At 37.2% G+C, this 21,790-nt stretch overlaps 1 protein-coding gene and 1 non-coding gene across 5 annotated transcripts in view; both read right to left on the reverse strand.

The window, feature by feature from the left end:
- Positions 1-21,790, reverse strand: part of EEA1 (early endosome antigen 1) — a 125,285-nt gene that overhangs the window by 86,535 nt on the left and 16,960 nt on the right. For 2 of the 4 annotated variants that reach the window (XM_020868948.2, XM_020868949.2), the window contains exon 2: positions 2,293-2,385. The exons of 1 other annotated variant lie outside the window; for it this stretch is intronic. In XM_020868948.2, the coding sequence (XP_020724607.2) occupies positions 2,293-2,385 (93 nt within the window). Of the gene's footprint in view, positions 1-2,292; positions 2,386-21,790 lie in introns of those variants that run through there. One more of the 4 variants, XM_070454320.1, reaches the window with a different exon arrangement.
- LOC139030980 (U6 spliceosomal RNA) lies at positions 10,543-10,649 on the reverse strand. Its single transcript, XR_011483410.1, has one exon. It is a non-coding gene; the product is annotated as a U6 spliceosomal RNA (small nuclear RNA).

Genomic DNA, 21,790 nt, shown 5'->3' on the forward strand with positions numbered 1-21,790 from the left:
TACCAAGGGCCTTCAGTGGGTACTAAGGATAGAAGTCAGATTAGAAAGAGATAAAGAGTAAACAAAGAATATGCTTTGGCAATGTGATATACTAAATAGTCTAAACAACTGTCCTGATGAGAACAAATGATATAAGATATCCCATTACATTATGTATTATCTATATTGTATATCTGTTATAGACTGAATGTCTGTATACCCTCAAAATTCATATGTTGACATCTTAACCTCCAATGTGATGGGGCCTTTGGGAGATAAGATTAAGTAATGAGGGTGGAGTCCTAATGAATGGAATAGGTATCCTTATAAAAGAGACCCCAGAGTTCTCTTGCCCCTTCCGCCATGTGAGGACAGCCATCTTTATCCAGGAAGCAAACCTCATCAGACCCAGAATCTGCCAGACCTTTGAACATCCCAGCCTCCAGAACTGTGAGAAATGCTTATTGTTTAAGCCTCTTAGTACTTTTGTTATAATAGCCTATACATAGATACTATTTTATATATTATGATGTGTAATTATATATAAAATATGATATAAATGAGTATTAAACCAGGTCACTGTTTTATTTCTATTTCTTTAAAATCCTGGAGACCATGGTATTTCAAATTCCATTTAGATGGTTGCTAAGGGCACAATGTTAAAACCTAGAATTTGTTCAAAGTGGGAAGCCAATCTCAGGGTAAAAGGGAAAGATTAAGAGAAAAAGAGAAATTGAGAGACACAGTGAGAGATTTCAACTGAAACCTTAACCAGTTAACACCTGAGCACTGGGCATGGAAAAAAATAACCTCTGAGAATTCATCATCACTAAGAGCCCTCAATTAGGTTAGTAGCTGAAATTTATACTAGTTGGTAATACGAAAAATTTCAAGTATGGAACTTAACTGAACAGAGTCCCAGGTTAGAGTGACCTCTACAACAGTGTTTGTATGCTGATGGGAATAATTTACGTCACAGGCAAAAACCAAAGTTGCAGAAAAAGAGATAAGCTGAGAATGGGAGAGAGAATGGAATCCCAAGCACAAGAGAAAGGACTGGAATTTGATAGGAAAAGAGATCTGTCTTCCATATACTGAAGTAATAAAGAGAATAGAGACTTAAGCATAGTTTCAGTAACAAAATGAGAACATTCTTCTAATGATTCTTTTTTCTCAATGGGATAGAAGGTGACTGAGAGAAGGCAGGAACAAGGTAAGACACACAAAAGGTTTGAGGACAAAGAAGAGAGTACAACTATCACAGAGTAGAAAAAGAACCCTAATAAGAAAATACAGCAGGATTACCAGGCACTGCTCATTACCACAGCAGACTTTTTTGGTTTTGGTCTGAATGAGGTCAACAATTATTACTAAATTTCTTTCCAGGGTTACAATTGAGCTTTTTGAGCTTATCATAAACACAGTTCGGAATGTTTTCCTTAAAGACATTTCCTTAAACTTGCTCTTCATAAAGTTCAACTGATACCTTTCTTCTCACTCTCTGTCTTGTTAGGTCTTATTATGGTTAATATACACACACACATGAAAGACACATGGGCAAAAAGAGACAAAACAGAGAGATGAATGGTAAAAGACGTTCACAGAAACATACACAAAACAGACTCACCAACCAAGATGGGCAAGAGTAGGGAACAGGGAACTGGGGAGGTGGTACAGCTGGGCCCAGGAAAAGGCAACTGACAAAAACTGTCAGGTCAGAAATGTGTGTTCGTCTCTTAGGGGCAGAGCTATGGATGGTTTTTATGTTCTTCTCTCACCTAATATCCTTTTCCTATAATGAGTATTTATTATTCATTAAAAATAATGATAGCAATAAAGTAACTTCTATGGCTGACTTCTCAAAAAATGAGTTATTTTTTTAGACTTACTTTCTCCATTAATTTTTAAGAAGCTATCAAACATAAACATTCTTACAAATTATAAATGAAGACAAATAATGAAAGTTTCATAGCTTATCTAATTTTTCATTAGCTTAGTTGTTCATGACAGTACAAACACATAGTACTTACTAATTAATTGGTAATTCTTTACAAACAGATTTTTAAATCTTCATTAAGTTGAGAAGACTTTAATATTAAATATAAATTGTCAGTATTATTTTTTAGTCTTAATATACACTTTTGTAGTCTCACAACTAAGTACTATTATCTACCTACAGTGTGGATCCAATTTGTAAGAAAGATTTATGAGATCTTTTGCTACAAAAGTTTAAATTACCAAATGTTACTCTGAACATTTGCTACTTTTTCTTAAATAATACTGAATCTTATTGCCAAATTATTATTCTCATACCTCTGAAGAGCTTTCATTATTGACATCCACTGTGTTTATAGGAGCTGCTGATGAATCTAAATCAGAACCTTGAGAGCCAACTCGCCCAGGAGTCTGAAACACAAGCAGAAAGGGGGGGGGGGGGGTGAGAAATCAAGGTAAATATCAACAATATACTCATAAACTATTTAATAACTAAAGAGTAATCAGGGCTAGGCTTTACACATCAAAGTAGATGTCCTCTCAATAACAACAAACAGCACTAGAAGCTATCCTTTATTGAAGACTGAACCTAATACTGTATCAATATCTCTATCTGCGTTCTTTCAGCTTTAGTCTTTTTAAATTAATAAAAAGTTTACCTTTATAAACTTTTTATTTTGATTGTGCTTTATCATCTTCACCTCACTTTCACAGAGTTATCTTATTTAATCATAATGATACCCCTGAGAGATGCAGGGAAAATGCTTTATCTATAGATGAGAAAACAGATTCAAAGCAGCTAAGGGACTTCTCAAGATTGTACTATTAATAAAAATCAGAAAGAAACAGAACTAAAATGCTGTAATTCTAATTCCTCTTGCATTGCTCTCCATTATATCAACTGAACTACAAGGATTTGAGAGGAGCTAAAAAGATCAACAGAGGTCACATTATCTAGTCACCCACCTACCTACTACCCATGCCAACCATTACCAATCTGTCTCCAATATTTAATATTCCACCATCAAAGAAACAGTTTGGAGGGTTAAAGGTCTTTTTTCCTCCTGCAACATTATTCTTCTTTATACTTAGGTTATGACCTTAAAGGAACTGGAAATCTACTATAACATCAGGTAAAAGACAGATTCAGAGTACAAGAACTGACTCAATAATCCTTATCAAAAAACACTGAGTGCAAACTATCATTATTCTCACCATATGCAAGAGAGAATAAAGGTGTGGAAATTAAGTTACTTGCTCCAAATCACATGACCAGTAAGGGGAAGAAAAAATCCCTCACAAGAGAGATGAGCCTCCAAAACACCTGGTTTTGAAAAACCATGTGAAGTATGTCCAGAAAAACTACAGAACTATAGGGAATAGAAAATCTACTCTTAAAGGACTTGCATACAGATTGACTTGACCTGACAATCAGGGTAAAAACACCAGAGTGAAAAGTGCATGGACCACACAGATTCCAAGGGAGAAAAAAAAAAAAAAACCACAGCTAACTAAATAGCTAAATAAAACAGCTAACATGGAAAAAAGAAAAGTGTATGGACCACAGGTGAGGGGACTCACCTACTCATCTTGAAACATCTGCTATAGAGAAAGGAACCAGCTGGAGTGCTCCAGGGTCTGATCCACTGAAGGAGCCACTTATGTGATCTCAGGCTACCTTGCTATACTAACATTGGCAGGCACCACATTGGAATCCTCCAGCCAGCCTATCAGCACCAGTGGGAGAGCACTGCACCTCGGCTGGGTCTCATAGCTGGCCAAGCAACAGCCCCTGGTGACCAGGCAGGATTGTGCTTCTGAGACTCACAAGACATCTCCTAAATAAGGCCACTCCTTCTAGACTAGGAGAGACTGCTGATATACCTAATATACAGAAACAAATATAAAGAAATAGGCAACATGAGGAGATAAAGATATTCCAATCTAAAGAGTAAGACAGAACCTCATAAAAAGAACAATATGGAGATAAGCAATCTACCTGATAAGAAGTTCAAAAGGAATGGTCGTAAAGACAACAGCCAAATACAGGTGAAGAAAAAATTAGCATTGTGAGAACTTCAACAAAGAGAAAACAGAAGTTATAACTGAAAACTATGCCAGAGGGGTTCAACAGCAAACTGGATTAAGTAGAAAAACAAATCAGCCAGCAGCAAGATAAGACAATGGCACTCACCCAGACAGAGCAGAAAAATGAAGATAGTATTTTAAAGTGAAGACACCTTACAGGGAATTTAGGGCAATATCAAGCAGAGTAACATTTGCATTATAGCGGCTGCAAGAAAGAAAAGAAAGAAAGGGACAGAAAACCTATTTAAAGAAATAGTTGCTAAAAACATCCTTAGCTGGGGGAAGGAAACAGATATCCAGGTCCAGGAAGCACAGAGAATTCTCCAAACAAGATGAACCCAATGAGACACATACCAAGACATACTATAACTAAAACCATAAAAGGGATCAAGAGAGAATCCTAAAAGCAACAAGACAAAAAAAAAAAACACATCGTTCTGCACAAGGGAAACCCTATAGTACTATAGCAGAGTTTTCAGTAGAGTCTCTGAAGGCAGAAGGGAGTGGCATGTCATAGTAAAAGTGCTAAGAAAAAAAACTTCCAACCAAGAATTGTCTATCTGGGGACTTCCTGGCAGTCCAGTGGTTAATACTCTGTGCTTCCAACGCAAGGGGTGCCGGTTCCATCCCTGGTCAGGTAACTAAGATCACACAAGCTGCCCAGCACAACCAAAAACAAGAATTCTCTACCCAGCAAAGTTTTCATTCAGAATTGAAGATCAAGAAAACTCTTGATGAGCAAAAACTAAACGTGTTCATCACCACTGAACTGAGCTAACAAGAAATATTAACAGGGTTTCTTTAAGCTGAAAAGAAATGGCACTAATTAATTGAAAAAAAAAAAAATAACAAAGTAAAAAAAACTCCCTGCTACAGGTAAATATATGATAAAGGTAAAGGATCAATGACTTATAAAGCAAGCACAAAGGTTAAAAGACAAAAGTACTAAAAACAACTAAAATTATACTAAGTGGTTAAATGATGCATAAAAAGAAACAAAATGTGTCATCAAGAGAGTAAAAGACAAAGCTTTGGAATGATTTCTAATTTAAGTTGCCAGCAACTTAAAACAGGTTACTACTACTTACATAGAATATCATAGGTGAACCTTACAGTAACCACAAGGAAAAAACTTACAGAAAATATACAAAAGAAAATGAAAAAAGAATCTAAACATGACACTTAAAAAAAAAATTCACACTATAACACGAAAAGAGGGAAGAACGGATAGGAACTATAAAAACAACAGAGAACAATTTAAAAAATGGCAATAAGCACATGATTATCAGTAATTACCTTAAATGTAAATGGACTAAATTCAGGAGTCTTACGTCAAGAAATAAGAAATACCCAATAAGCAGTATAGCCTTACACCTAAAGAAACTAGAGAGGAACAAAGCCCAAACTTGATAAAAGGAAGGAAATAAAGGAGAGAAATAAAATAGAGATTAAACATACACACACACACACATACACTATAAAAGATCAATGAAACTAATCTCGTTGGTTGAAAAGATTAAAAAAAAAAAAAAATTGCCAAACATTTAGCTAAACTCACCAGGGGAAAAAAGAGGACTCAAACAAGAGCAAAGATGAAAAGAGATGTTACAACTAACACACAGAAATACAAAGGATTTCTTATATGAATATGCTCCAACAAACTGGACAACCTAAAACAAATGGATACATTCCTAAAAACACAGTCTTCAAGACTAAATCATGAAGAAACAGAAAATCTGAATAGACCAATGACTACTAAAGAGATTGAAACAGCAATCAAAAATCTCCCAACAAACCAAGGCCCAGAGCAGACAGCTTCACTAATGAATTACACAAAATATTCAAAGATTTAATCCCTATCCTTCTCAAATTCTTCTGAATTTTCCAAAAACTGAAAAGCAGGGAAGCCTTCCAAACACATCCTGTGAAGCCAACATTAATGAAAACCAGTCAAGGAAACCACAAAAAAATAAAAATAAAAAATAACAGGCCAATATCCTTGATGACAATAGATGCAAAAATCCTCAACAAAATATTAGCAAACTGAATCCAACAATACATTAAAAGAAGCATACATCATGATTAAGTGAAATTTATTCCAGGGATGCAAGGATGGCTCAACATCCACAAAATCAATATGATACACCACATTAACAAAATGAAGGATAAAAATTATATGGTCATCTCAATAAATGCAGAAAAATCATTTGACAAAATTCAACATCAATTTATGATAAAATGCTCAACAAAGTGGGTACAGAAGAAACATAATAAAGGCCATATATGACAAACCCACAGCTAATTTCACACTAAACAGTGAAAACTGAAAGCTTTCCCTCTTAAGACCAAGAAACAAGACAAGGATGCCCACTACTACCACTTTTTTTCAACACAGCATTGGAATTCCTAGCCAAAGCAATTACGCAAGAAAGGAAAAGAAAAGGAAATAACAAACTTCCAAATCAGAAAGTAAAACTGGCGCACTATTTGCAGATGACATGATATGTAAAGAAAACCCTAAAGATCACACACACATACTGTTGTCACTAATAAACATCATAAATGAATTCAGTGAAGTCACAGAGTACAAAATCAACATACAGAGAAATCTGTGGCATATCTAGGCCAATAATGAACTATCAGGAAGAAAAATTAAGAAAACAATCCATGTATGACTGCACCAAAAAGAATAAAATACCTAAGAATAAATTCAACCAAGAAGGTGAAAGCCTTTGCACAATGAAAACTGTTAGACACTGATGGGGGCTTCCCTGGTGGCTCAGTGGTAAAGAATCCACCTGTCAGTGCAGGAGACACGGGTTTGATTCCTGGTCTGGGAGGATCCCACACGCCGTGGAGCAGCTAAGCCCTTGTGCCACAACTACTAAAGCCTGTGCCCTGGACTCCGGGAGCCGCAGCTACTGAGAGCATGGGCCACAGCTGCTGAATCCCAGCGCCCTGGAGCCTGTGCTCAGCAAAAAGAAGCCACCGCCACAAGAAGCCCACACACCGCAACGAGAGAAAGGGCCAGCGCAGCAACCAAGACCCGGCACAGCCAAAAATACATACATTTTTTTTAAAAGACACTGACGAATGAAGTTGAAGAAGACACAAACAAATGGAAAGGCATTTTGTATTCATGGACTGGTGAAACATTCTTTAAATATCCATATTCCCCACAGCAATCTACAGATTCAATGCAATCTCTTATCAAAACTCCCAATGGCATAATTTCACAAAACTAGAACAAATTATTCTAAAACGTGTATGGAACCCCCAAAAAAATCCCCAATAGTCAAAATAACCCTGAAAAAGAAGAAAAAATCTGAAGGTATCATGCTTCCTGGTTTCAAACTGCACTCTAAAGCTACCAAGGCTTCCCTGGTGGCTCAAATGGTAAAGAATCTGCGTACAATGCAGAAGACCAGAGTTCGATCCCAGAATTAGGAGGATCCCCTGGAGAAGGGAATGGTATCCACTCCTATATTCCTGCTTGGAGAATTCCATGGACAGAGGAGCCTGGCAGGCTATAGTCCATGGGGTCGCAAAGAGCTGGATACAACTAAGCAACTAATACACATGAAGCTACAGTAATAAAAACAGCATGGTACCAGCACAGAAACAGACACACAGATCAATGAAAGAATTGAGAGCATAAAAAAGTACACCTACACATGTATAAACAATTAATTTATGAAAAAGAAGCAAAGAACATACCATGGAGAAAACATAGCTTCAATAACGGTGCTGAGGAAAATGGAAAGCCACATGCAAAAGGATGAAACAATTAACTCAAAAGGGATTAAAGACTTGAACCTAAGACCTGAAACCATGAAATTTCTAGAAGAAAACTTTAGACATCAGTCTTAGCAATATTTTTGTGGCTCTGACTCCCAAGGTAAGGGAAAGGAAAGTAAAAATAAAAGGGACTATATCAAATTAAAAAGTTTCTGCACAGCAAAAGAAACCATCATCAAAACAAAAAGGCAACCTACTGAATGGGAAAAGATATTTGCAAATCATATATCCAATAAGGGGTTAATATCTAAAATCTACAAAGAACTTGCACAACTCAACAATGTCAGAGAATCTGAACAGACATTTTTCCAAAGAAGACACATAGATGGCCAAGAGGCACATGAAAGGATGCTCAATTATTAGGGAAATGAAGATCAAAACCACAGTGACATAACACCTCACACCTATCAGAAAAGACAAATGTTTGAGAGACTAGGGAGAAAAAGGAACGCTGCAAACCAGTGGTGGGACTATAAACTGGTGCAGCCACTATGAAAAGCAGTATGGAGGGCCTTCAAAAACTTAAGGCTAAAAACTACCAGTGTGACTCAGTTATTACACTTCTGCGTATGTATCAAAAAAAAAAAAAAACCACCTGATTCAAAAATATCCACACACCCCTATACTTTACAGCATTATTTGCAATAGCCAAGATATTTAAAAGCTAAATGTCCACTAAAGGATGAATGGATAAAGACAATGTGGCATATACACACACACACTGGACTACTAAGCAATTTAAAAAAAGAAAAAATGAAATTTTGCCCATTTGTAAATGAAGTCACTCAGAGAAAGACAAACACCATAAGATTTTGCTCATACATGGAATCTAAAGAAACAAAACAAATGGACAAAAACTAAAACTCAAAGATACAGAGAACAGATTAGTGTTTACCACAGGGAAAGGGGATTGGAAGGTGGGCAAAACAGGTGAAGGGGATCAACTGTATGGTGATGGGCAGCAGCTATACTTGTGGTGGTGATCCCTTGTAGTGTACACAGATGTCAAATTTCAACACTATACAATTCAAGCTTATATAAGTTTTAAATTTTTTAAGTGAAAAATTACAAACTAACTGTTCAAAACAAACAACAGGTTAACTAAATTATGACATACCCAACTCAAAAAAACTGACAATTAAAAATGACAAGGATGGGGGACTTCCCTGGTGGTTCAGTGGTTAAGACTCCAAGCTTTCACTGCAGGAGGCATGGTGGGTTCAATCCCTGGTTGGGGAACTAGGGTCCCACATGCTATGTATGTTGCATGGTGAAAAATTTTTTTTCAGCAACAGGGTGAAGACTATATACAGAAATTACAATGTATGTGATATAATGTTGAATTTGTAAGAGGGGAAAAATACAAAGTTTGGATATACTATGGTTATAGGTTTTTTTTTTTCCATTTATTTTTATTAGTTGGAGGCTAATTACTTTACAACATTGCAGCGGTTTTTGTCATACATTGAAATGAATTAGCCATGGATTTACATGTATTCCCCATCCCGGTCCCCCCTCCCACCTCCCTCTCCACCCGATCCCTCTGGGTCTTCCCAGTGCACCAGGCCTGAGCACTTGTCTCCTGCATCCAACCTGGGCTGGTGATCTGTTTCCCCCTAGATAATATACATGTTTCGATGCTGTTCTCTTGAAACATCCCACCCTCGCCTTCTCCCACAGAGTCCACAAGTATGTTCTATACATCTGAGTCTCTTTTTCTGTTACCATCTTTCTAAATTCCATATATATGTGTTAGTATACTGTAATGGTCTTTATCTTTCTGGCTTACTTCGCTCTGTATAATGGGCTCCAGTTTCATCCATCTCATTAGAACTGATTCAAATGAATTCTTTTTAATGGCTGAGTAGTATTCCATGGTGTATATGTACCACAGCTTCCTCATCCATTCGTCTGCTGATGGGCATCTAGGTTGCTTCCATGTCCTGGCTATTATAGACAGTGCTGTGATGAACATTGGGGTACACGTGTCTCTTTCAGATCTGGTTTCCTCGGTGTGTATGCCCAGAATTGGGATTGCTGGGTCATATGGCAGTTCTATTTCCAGCTTTTTAAGAAATCTCCACACTGTTTTCCATAGTGGCTGTACTAATTTGCATTCCCACCAACAGTGTAAGAGGGTTCCCTTTTCTCCACACCCTCTCCAGCATTTATTGCTTGTAGACTTTTGGATAGCAGCCATCCTGACTGGCGTGTGATGGTACCTCATTGTGGTTTTGATTTGCATTTCTCTGATAATGAGTGATGTTGAGCATCTTTTCATGTTTTTTTTTTGCCATCTGTATGTCTTCCTGGGAGAAATGTCTGTTGAGTTCTTTGGCCCATTTTTTGATTGGGTCATTTATTTTTCTGGAGTTGAGCTGGAGGAGTTGCTTGTATATTTTTGAGATTAATCCTTTGTCTGTTGCTTCGTTTGCTATTATTTTCTCCTAATCTGAGGGCTGTCTTTTCACCTTGTTTATAGTTTCCTTTGTTGTGCAAAAGCTTTTAAGTTTCATTAGGTCCCATTTGCTTATTTTTGCTTTTGTTTCTAAAATTCTGGGATGTGGGTCATAGAGGATCCTGCTGTGATTTATGTCGGAGAGTGTTTTGCCTATGTTCTCCTCTAGGAGTTTTATAGTTTCTGGTCTTACATTTAGATCTTTAATCCATTTTGAGTTTATTAAAAATATGGAACGCTTCACGAATTTGCATGTCATCCTTGCGCAGGGGCCATGCTAATCTTCTCTGTATCGTTCCAATTTTAGTATATGTGCTGCCGAAGCGAGCACTATGATTATGGTTTCAATTATGTAAAGATATAAACACAGAGACTAAAAGGTCATAAGAGACTGATGTGTTTTATGTCAGGGCTATATTTGTTATTACTGCTTTTCCCCTATGTAACTGAAAGGATAATATTTGTATTGATTTTATTGCCCATCTCATTAGTGTAGTCATCATCTTTTTTTTTAATTTTCAGATTTTTTTAAATTAAAAAATATTTGGGCTTGTAAAAAGATCCAGATGATTATAGTTATCAAACACCTATCACTAATGCTTAGTGGCACCAGCCAAACAGATCAAATTTTGAAAACATAGGGAAAAAAGTTTATATGGTATTTAAAGTATTTATATCAACCAAATGAGAATAGATGCCAGTAGTATAACTGGCTACTCTAGGTTGTTGATAATATAAAAATAATTCCTACTACCAACAACAATAAGATCAACAAAAAGCATCAGTCTCTACAAAAAGTGCTTTCAAAAATCACATACAGGCTTTTGAAAAAAGTGAAAGTCGCTCAGTCCTATCCAACTCTTTGCAACCCTCTTCCATTTTGGAATTCTCCATGGAATTCTCCAGGCCAGAATACTGGAGTGGGTAGCCTTTCCCTTCTCCAGGAGATGTTCCCAACCCAGGGATCAAACCCAGGTCTTCCACATGGCAGGCGGATTCTTTACCAGCTGAGTCACAAGGGAGGCCCTAAGAACAGCACTTAACTGGGGGGTGAAAAAGTTACTGTATGCGATACCTTGAAAAGTATTACTATCATATAAGTTTTAACAACATGAAATTTCTTTGAAATTCATATTTTATCTATTTCAGACTAGTTGTTTATTGAAAATAACTACACTGCTGTAATCCAAAGCAACCAATAACTATGCTTTCCAGTTATGACTGAAAATCTAATAGCAAAGAAAAACAGAATCAAAAACACCTAGTAATATATTAAGTATATACTATAGTATGTAAGTATTACTTATATAAGTAGTATATATATTTTGTAGATGGATGACAAAAGTTTTTCTAATATCTGGTGATACACTGAGTCAGAGCTTCCAAAATTCCCTCCCTCCATCTGACTCCCCCCAGCCCAAACCCGCTACATGTGACCTCATTCCAGAGAAGTCCAAGCAGGAAGACAGCAAGAATTTCACTGAGAACGTAACAGTTCCACAAGCTGACTGCTACTTAAAGAACTACCTCTCTAAAATTCATCTATCTGCAAAGCACTAAAATCAAGTAAAAGGGTAACTAATCTTTGCACACAGAAGAGATGTAGTAAATGCTGAATTTAAAGTAAAGGCACAAGCCACACCTCTCCAGCTGAAACCAGACTGGAAGCAAGGCAAACCAGCTAAGGCTGACTTGATAACAGATTAACTGCTAGGAAAAGGTGAGCTGACTAGAAATAAATTACTGCTTTTACAAAAATATTTGAGAAAAAATGTAGGATACTAAATACACCTTATACTTAGTAAAATTACTTCTGAAACTGGAAAGGACACAAGTATTAGAAGTTAAATGACATAACCATCTCAAAACCTTGGAGATTTATAAGACATCTGTAAGAATTTCTTACAAAATGCACCTTTCAGCATTGATTTTGTCACTTTATTTCACCCTCCGCTTATCATAAATACAAATTAGGAAAATTTTCACAAATTCAAAAACTCTGAAAAGCCATCTACTATATTCAGACCTTAAGAAAGGTGCTTTAAATACATTACCTGATCTTTGTACTATAAATGGATAATCAGAGATTTCTTAGGGCCCTAATTACCTCTTTACTATTAAGAGGTAAGAACTTAGCACATACAGATAAACTGAGAAGGTATGTTTGCAAATAACAATTTTTTTTATTTCATGGAAAGCACTACAGCACTTGGCAGGGAATTTTCACGCTCAGTCTCTTAGCACCGTTCATTGTTAGGTGATCTCATTTACTCCCTTAATTTTAACTATCTTCCAATGCAACCAAAACTAAAACTTTATTAAAGAAATCTAATCGAGATCTCTGAACTTCAAATTCATATATTTTCCTATCTTGCTAAATATCTCTAAATATCTCAAGTCATTTTATTCAAAATCAAATTCACTATCTTTTCCCACAACCTTTTATCCATTTGCATTTTCTACCCAAAATTACAGAAAAATCACACACCCATCTTGCCTAAATTCAGAGCATTACCCTTAGTTCCTCTCTTCCCTAACCTTCACAGCCAGTCACTAAGTTAATTCAATCACCTACACAAATTTTAATCTATCCTTTCTTCATCTTCTTTGTCATTAACTCAGTTCAGGATGTTATCATCTCTCTCCTGGATTATTAAAGAAACTTAATTTAGCACCCTGTTGAGCTATTTCAAATCCTGAAAGATGATGCTGTGAAAGTGCTGCACTCAATATGCCAGCAAATGTGGAAAACTCAGCAGTGGTCACAGGTCTGGAAAGGTCAGTTTTCATTCCAATCCCTAAGAAAGGCAATGCCACAGAATACTCAAACTACCACACAATTGCACTCATCTTACACGCTAGTAATGCTCAAAATTCTCCAAGCCAGGCTTCAGCAATACGTGAACTGTGAACTTCCAGATGTTCAAGGTGGTTTTAGAAAAGGCAGAGGAACCAGAGATCAAATTGCCAATATCCACTGGATCATCAAAAAAGCAAGAGAGTTCCAGAAAAACATCTATTTCTGCTTTACTGACTATGCCAAAGCCTTCAACTGTGTGGATCACAATAAACTGTGGAAAATTCTGAAAGAGATGGGAATACCAGACCACCTGACCTGCCTCTTAAACCTCTATGCAGGTCAGGAAGCAACAGTTAGAATTGGACATGGAACAGACTGGTTGCAAATAGGAAAAGGAGTACGTCAAGGCTGTATATTGTCACCATGCTTATTTAACTTACATGCAGAGTACCTCATGAGAAACGCTGGGCTGGAAGAAGCACAACCTGGAATCAAGATTGCCGGGAGAAATATCAGTAACCTCAGATATGCAGATGATACCACCCTTATGGCAGAAAGTGAAGAGGAGCTAAAAAGCCTCTTGATGAAAGTGAAAGAGGAGAGTGAAAAAGTTGGCTTAAGCTTAACATTCAGAAAACTAAGATCATGGCATCTGGTCCCATCACTTCATGGGAAATAGATGGGGAGACAGTGGAAACAGTGTCAGACTTTATTTTGGGGGGCTCCAAAATCACTGCAGATGGTGACTGCAGCCATGAAAATAAAAGATGCTTACTCCTTGGAAGGAAAGTTATGACCAACCTAGATAGCATATTAAAAAGCAGAGACATTACTTTGCCAACAAAGGTTCGTCTAGTCAAGGCTATGGTTTTTCCAGTGGTCATGTATGGATGTCAGAGTTGGACTGTGAAGAAAGCTGAGCACTGAAAAATTGATGCTTCTGAACTGTGGTGTTGGAGAAGACTGTTGAGAGTCCCTTGGACTGCAAGGAGATCCAACCAGTCCATCCTAAAGGAGACCAGTCCTGGGTGTTCATTGGAAAGACTGATGCTGAAGCTGAAACTCCAGTACTTTGGCCACCTCATGCGAAGAGTTGACTCATTGGAAAAGACCCTGATGCTGGGAGGGATTGGGGGCAGGAGGAGAAGGGGACAACAGAGGATGAGATGGCTGGATGGCATCACTGACTCAATGGGCATGAGTTGGAGTAAACTCCGGGAGTTGGTGATGGACAGGAAGGCCTGGCGTGCTGCGATTCATGGGGTTGCAAAGAGTCGGACACGACTGAGCGACTGAACTGAACTGATCTCTTCACCACATTTCCAGTTGCTTTCTAACTGATTTCCCAAAGGACCTAAAATGAATCATATCCAAAATCCAACCACTTACCTCCCAGGAAAAAAGTTATTTTCCTCCTATATTCTCTAGCTTAGTTAATAATAATCCTCCTTTATTTAAAACCTTGGCTAAAGCCCAATTAAACTCAAATTGATATTTATAAACCAATGTTCATATAAGCATTATTCACAACTAAAATGTGTAAACAAAGAAAAAAAAAGTCAAAAAGTCCACCAATGGATGTATGCATAAACAAATGTGGTATATAACTATGACAGAATATTATTTAGCCTTTCAAAGGGATGAAATTCTATACATGCTACAACATGAATACAGGAAGCATTAGGCTAAATGAAATAAGCCAGATACAAAAGGAGCAATATGTACGACTCTACTAATATGAGTACCTAGAATAATCAAATTCATAGAGACAGAAAGTAAAATAATGATTACCAGAGGCTAGGGGTAGGGGGAATGATGGTGGAGAGTTTCAGTTTGGGAATGATAAAAACATTCTGGAAATAGATAGGTGTGATGGTTGTACAACAATATGAATGTACTTAATGCCACTAAATTGTACACTTTCAAATGATAAAAATGCTAAATTTTGTTACCACAATTTTTAAATTTTAAAACTGAATCTCAAGTTAATGATACAGTCACACAGAGAACTATTTCAAGTGTTTTAAGAACAGTGTTTTGATTATATAGCCTTAGTGAGCTATAGTATGACGACAAAAAGAACTGCTAAAAAGAATTTAGCAAAATTGATTCAGTAAGTTTATTAATAGCAATGCTAGTATTATTAAAATTATATATATATTTATATTTAGGAAAAATAATTATGTCAAGGTTAACAGCCAAGATATTCAGTATAAAATTTAAAAATACAAACTCGAAGAAGGGAAAATACTTAATAATATGTGCCCACATGTTGTTTTGCTTATTTTCTCTCTTCTTGCTTCTTAAATATCTCTGTGTGTGCGTGCATGTCCTAGATCTTATCTTCAATGCTTAAAAGCAACGACAACACAGAAGCAACGAGCACCCTAATGAGTCCAGGCTGGAGGAGGAATCTCACTACATGAATCTGGGACACGTTGTGCCATAAAGTAAGTAAGTTCTCAAATACTTAACAGGGTCCTGTCAAAATGACCAAAGCCAACTTAAACGCACTTCCACTAGGTAAAGCTGGGACAAGGTGCACATGAAAAAAAACACAATGGCTTCAATTAAGTGAAACCCACTAAATATATATAAATTCTTGAATTCATGAGGATTAGTATTCAAGAGTTCAAATGAAAAAGACAAAAAAAGCAAGCCTCATTGATCACTAATAGAGTATCAACTCTTATTCTGAAAATTCATAATTAAAGAAAAAGAATTAAGCATGTAACCTGACCATCTAGTATACACTGAAATTCACGGCAACCAAATAGTCCGGGTTTAAACTGAAACATTCTTTACAGAAAAACATCAGCTAATATATGTAAAAGAAATAAAAATCTAGAAAATCAAGCTTGCAACTATTGATGAAATCAGTCTTTCCAACTTGTGATGTCATATAACTTTTCCTTAAATAAGAAATCTTTCTGTCCTATTATATTTCTTATTCATACTTCTGTAACACTCATAATACAAGGAAGAAGAAAGTGGTGGTGGACTATTACAGTTAATGACCATCAATAAATCACACCTATGTTTTAATACCCTTGTAATTCTCATGCATAATCCTCTCCCATATGGGCTCTGGCCGTGAGACCTGCCTTGCCTCATGGTAGTATAGCAAATAAGGCACAAGTAGAGTGCACTGTGGGATTTGCTCACTCATTGCTGGAAACTCCTTTATCACCATACAAGCCCAGGCTAACCTTGGACACATGTGACCCAATGAACACTACTGGCAATCCGACACAGACTGTGTTAGAGTATCATCCCAATCAAAACTGTACTAGTAACTCTGAGAAAGACCAGCAGAAGAATCATTCAGCTTAACCTAGCCACAACTGTTGATCTACAGTATATAGAGCAAATAAAATCTGTTGGCTTTAAGACAAAGTTTGGAGATGGTTTACTATGCAGCAACAGATAGAATTTGGAAAAGGGCATGGCAACCCACTCCAGTTTTCTTGCCTGGAAAATCCCATGGACAGAGGAGCCCGGTGGGTTACAGTTATGAGGTGGAAAAGAATCAGACACACTTCAGAATTAAACAGCATCACAACAGATACAATTAGTTACAACAGATATAACGTATCTTCTCCACAAAAGAAATCTTTTTGAGGATGGGAGCCCTATAAGACAGGTATTTATCAAATTTCCTAGTGAGGACACAATAAAAGCATCCACCTGAGTTTACTACATAATACTTCTCATATTACATTAACAAGAATTCCTCCAAGATTTACATTATTCTCTTTTCCATAGATTCTTTTTTGAACTTTCTAAGTTAAACAAGTCCCTTGGACTGCAAGCAGATCCAACCAGTCCATCCTAAAGGAGATCAGTTCTGAGTGTTCATTGGGAGGACTGATGTTGAAGCTAAAACTCCAATACTTAAGCCACCTGATGTGAAAAGCTGACTCATTTGAAAAGACCCTGATGCTGGGAAAGATTGAAGGCAGAAGGAGAAGGGGACAACAGAGGATGAGCTGATTGGATGGCATCACCGACTCAACGGAGATGAGTTTGAGTAAACTCTGGGAGTTGGTGATGAACAGGGAGGCCTGGCATGCTGTGGTCCATGGGGTCGTGAAGAGTCAGACACGACTGAGCGACTGAACTGAAGTTAAACAAGAGACTAGAAGAACTAAATGGCCACTCTAGTTTTCAGGGTATCTGAATAAAAATAAAGACTTTTTTTTTTCTCTTTGACAATACTCTTTTGTGGAGTGTTGGAAAACCATCACTCTCAAATACTGCTTGTGGGAGTGGCGCTGTTTAGTCATTAAGTCAGGTCCAACTGTCTTGAGAGCCCATCCTCTGTCCATGGGATTTCCCAGGCAGAGTGGGTTGGACTGAGTTGCATTTACTTCTCCAGGGGATCTTTTCAACCCAGGGATCAAACCTGTGTCTGCTGCATTGCAGGCGGAATTTTTTTTTAACTACTCAGTCACTGGGGAAGTGTAACTAAATCCAAAACTGTATATACTCTTTGATTCACTGCTAGGAAATTACCTAGCTGACCATTTCATTAGATGATCTTGTATACAAGCATGTTTACTGCAGTGTTATATATCAGCAAAACTGGAAACAAACTAAATGTCCTTCAACAGAGAAATTATTAAACTTGAGTAAGCCATATAATAAAATATAATGTAGTTATTACAAATAAATAATAAAAGAGGCAATACTGAAAGTGCTGATACTGAAAGCTCTCCAAACTATATTAACTGGAAAAAAAAGTCAAACTCTTAGAAGAGTATGATCATACCGCATAATGTTAACATATATTTGCATTAAAACTTTGTGGAAAAATATACAAGAAGCTATTAGGAATAATTACTGGGAAGGACCTTCTACTTCTCACTTTATAGCTTCTATGCTACTAATCCTTAACTCCTGTCAGCCTCAAGCTTCACATAAAATTTGTCTCTTAAGTCCTTTCATGCTTGCTCTCAAACTTCAGCCTTGAAAATGGTCACTATTACTCTTTGTTCTAATCTACATTATAATTCTAATGCCTTTAAACTTGTCTTACAACTTATCTTTGTAATTACTTTACTTTTCGTCCTCTGAGTTCCTTCTCATTTCTATATCTTCTTCTTAAAATTGAATATATCCTGATCTGTACCAAATCCTGATGTAGAAAGCTTACTCAGACTTTACCAATATGACCTTAACCCACTATATGACTCCACTGATGTTTTTCTATCCATCATAAATCCATGTACAATAGTAAGCTTCTTTACAAATACACCACATTTAACCCTAATTCATTTATATCAGCTTTCAACTGAAAACAAGTCCTATTCTTCTAAATGTGACCAGTTCCACCTAACCTAGAGTCATCAACAACTTCAATAAGCATGCAAATAGTCACCCATGTTATTCAGTTATTAATGCTGAATTGAGTGCAATCCCTATTCAATTTGTCTTTATAAGTGGTCTCTAAGAGGCTATATCTCCCTTGTTGCATCAGATTCCAGCCCACTCCAAATTTCTCAAGTGCCAGCACACAATATACTTCTGCATCCTAAGACCCCCTGTCTAACCTAGTGGCATAGAACTTAAAAATAAATAAATAAATACCGTATGCCAGAAAACAGGGTGAGAAGCATGAAAGTAGAAAGTGTTAGTTGTTCAGTCATGTCTAACTCTTTGTGACCCCACAGATGTAGCCCACCAGGCTCCTCTGTCCATGGGATTCTCCAGGCAAGAATACTAGAACGGGTGGCCATTTCCTTCTCCAGGGGATCTTCCCAATCCAGGGATCCATTCTGCGTCCCCTACATTGCAGGCATATTCTTTACCATCTGAGCCACCAGGGAAGCCCTATCTAAATACAGTTGGCTCTTGCTTTCAGCATAGCATGTCAAGTGCTCCAAAAACAAAAGTACATCTAAATCTAGGAATACTGATTCAGAATATAGTAGTTAGAGTCACACAGACCTACATGCAACTTCCAGTTTACCTACTTGGAAGCTTTGTAAAAGTACTCAAGCTCTCTAAGTCCCAAATTCCCATTTGCAAAATAGAACTAATAATGTCAGCCTTGTGGAACTATTGTCAGGATTAAATGAAATAGCACACGTAAAATGTTTAAATCAGCACCTGGCATTTGTTAGATCTACTATTAACAGTAGATACTTCAGTTCAGTTGCTCAATCTTATCTGACTTTTGGGACCCTATGGACTGCAGCACATCAGGTTTCCCTGTCCATCGCCAACTCCCAGAGATTGCTCAAACTCATGTCCAAGGAGTCAGTGATGCCATCCAACCATCTCATCCTCTATCATCCCTTTCTCCTGCCTTCAATCTTTCCCAGCATCAGGGTCTTTTCCAGTGAGTCAGTTCTTCACATCAGGTGGCCAAAGTATTGGAGTTTCAGCTTCAGCATCAGTCCTCCCAATGAATATTCAGGACTGATTTCCTTTAGGATTGACTGGTTTGACTCCTTGCAGTCCAAGGGACTCTCAAGAGTCTTCCCCAACACCACAGTTCAAAAGCAGCAATTCTTCGGTGCTCAGCTTTCTTTATGGTCCAACACTCACATCCATACATGACTACTGGAAAAACCACAGCTTTGACTAGACAGAACTTTGTCAGCAAAATAATGTCTCTGCTTTTTAATATGCTGTCTAGGTTGGTCATAGCTTTTCTTCTAAGGAGCAAGCATCTTTTAATTTCATGGCTACAGTCACCATCAAACTGATCACAAGGACCACAGCCTTGTCTAACTCAATGAAACTACAAGCCATGCCACGTAGGGTCACCCAAGACAGACGGGTCATGGTGGAGAGTTCTGACAAAATGTGGTCCACTGGAGAAGGGAATGGCAAATCATTTCAGTATTCTTACCTTGAGAACCCCATGAACAGTATGAAAAGTAGATACTTACATTATTACTAAAAGCACTGCTCCTAAAAAAAGGACCTAGAATCAAGATTTAGAAGCTGGAAAACATCTCAGAAATCACATTCCAACTGTAACACTCTGCAGATGAGGAAACAAAGTTCTAGAAAGCAACTAGAGCTGGCTTACCTGAAGTCACCACACTAATGGCAGAGTTACAACTAAAACGGGTTTCCAAGTCCCAATTCAATATCCTTACTATTGCAAATACTTCTTGGCCATCTCTCTTATACCCATCAAGACAGTTAATTTCTCTAATCTCAACTTCTTCAATGACAAACTATAGGTATAGGACAAGATCATGGGTCCTTCTAGCTGCACAATTCTCATTCCATGATTCACATGGGCCCTAAACTGGCTAACTTAAAAGCATGCCCATAGAAACAAAGTCAAATATATTTCCAATCTTTATATGTACTTAGCTTTCTTGTAGATACTTTCAAAACTCTAAAATTTAGTTACTAATTATTAATAGTTACATGAAAGCAGTCAAGCCAGGAAAAAAAGTAGCCAAGTCAATAAGAGAGAGAGAGAATATCAAAACTAATTACAAATTAAGTTACTTGTAACTAAATTGGGTTTACATGTGGGAGGGGGGACCGGGATGGGGAATACATGTAAATCCATGGCTAATTCATTTCAATGTATGACAAAAACCACTGCAATGTTGTAAAGTAATTAGCCTCCAACAAATAAAAATAAATGGAAGAAAAAAAAATTTAAAAAAAAAAAATTGGGTTTACAAACATTAAACAATTAACTTGATACTAAGTGAAATGAAAGACTTTAATATCAAACAGTTTTTAAATATCTAACATATAATTAAAACTGATCTACATATTTTAAGCAAGTTTAGACTTGCTTGATTCAATAAATATGGACAGACACAAAACAATGTATCAAAATAAGAATTCATAGTCTAGTTCTAAAAAGAGACCTTTTTTTTTTTTTAATTTTAGGCACTTGCTACCTCTCAGGACCAAATGACCCATGCTCAATTGCTGTTCATATTGGAACCCTTCTCCACTTTGGTCTTCAAAGTTCTCATTTGAATATCTGCTACTGCCACCAAGATCTGCACCTGCAGCGGCTCCACCAGGGCCCACACCCTAGGCGTGAAGGTTCAACACAGCCCTCCTGCTTGTCCCAGGGATCCTGGGGTGGCGGGGGACAGCAGTGCTGTCTCACCATCACCCCAACCACAACCCACACTCCCACGACCATCCTACCGCCCATCTGGCACCACTTCTCAGTTTTTAAGGCTAAAAACCACCTGAGAGAACTAGGAAAGAGAAATAATAAAATTTCCTAAAGAATCTATTGGTTATCTCAAAAATTCCAAAATGTGTTGAAGAACTATGTAAAACTCCAGAATCATAAAAATTCTAATCTACTTGGCTATGAATTCTTGTTATAAAAGATATGTAGAATGTCAGTTTCAAAGAAGAACACGAAATTCATAAAATTAAAATCCATCCTGAATAGTATCATCTCTTATAATGCAAAAATCCCTGAGAAAGACTATCCAAATAGCAGATGACTTGTAATTCAGGTTCCCAAGGAAACAGTCTGAGATGGAAATCTGCAAGCAGGTTTATTGGAACACTTGTGCGGGCACAGAGGCAGCATGACTGGACCAAGGGAGAAGTTGAACAGTACTGATCAGTAACACAGTTGTTAACAGCAGTCTCTGTAATCCTACTAGGAGTCCTAAAGCTGGAATGACCCTTCGTATTAGAATTGGAATGACCCTAACAAA

Source organism: Odocoileus virginianus, chromosome 24, assembly GCF_023699985.2.
Source record: "Odocoileus virginianus isolate 20LAN1187 ecotype Illinois chromosome 24, Ovbor_1.2, whole genome shotgun sequence".
NCBI classification, from domain to species: Eukaryota; Metazoa; Chordata; class Mammalia; order Artiodactyla; family Cervidae; genus Odocoileus; species Odocoileus virginianus.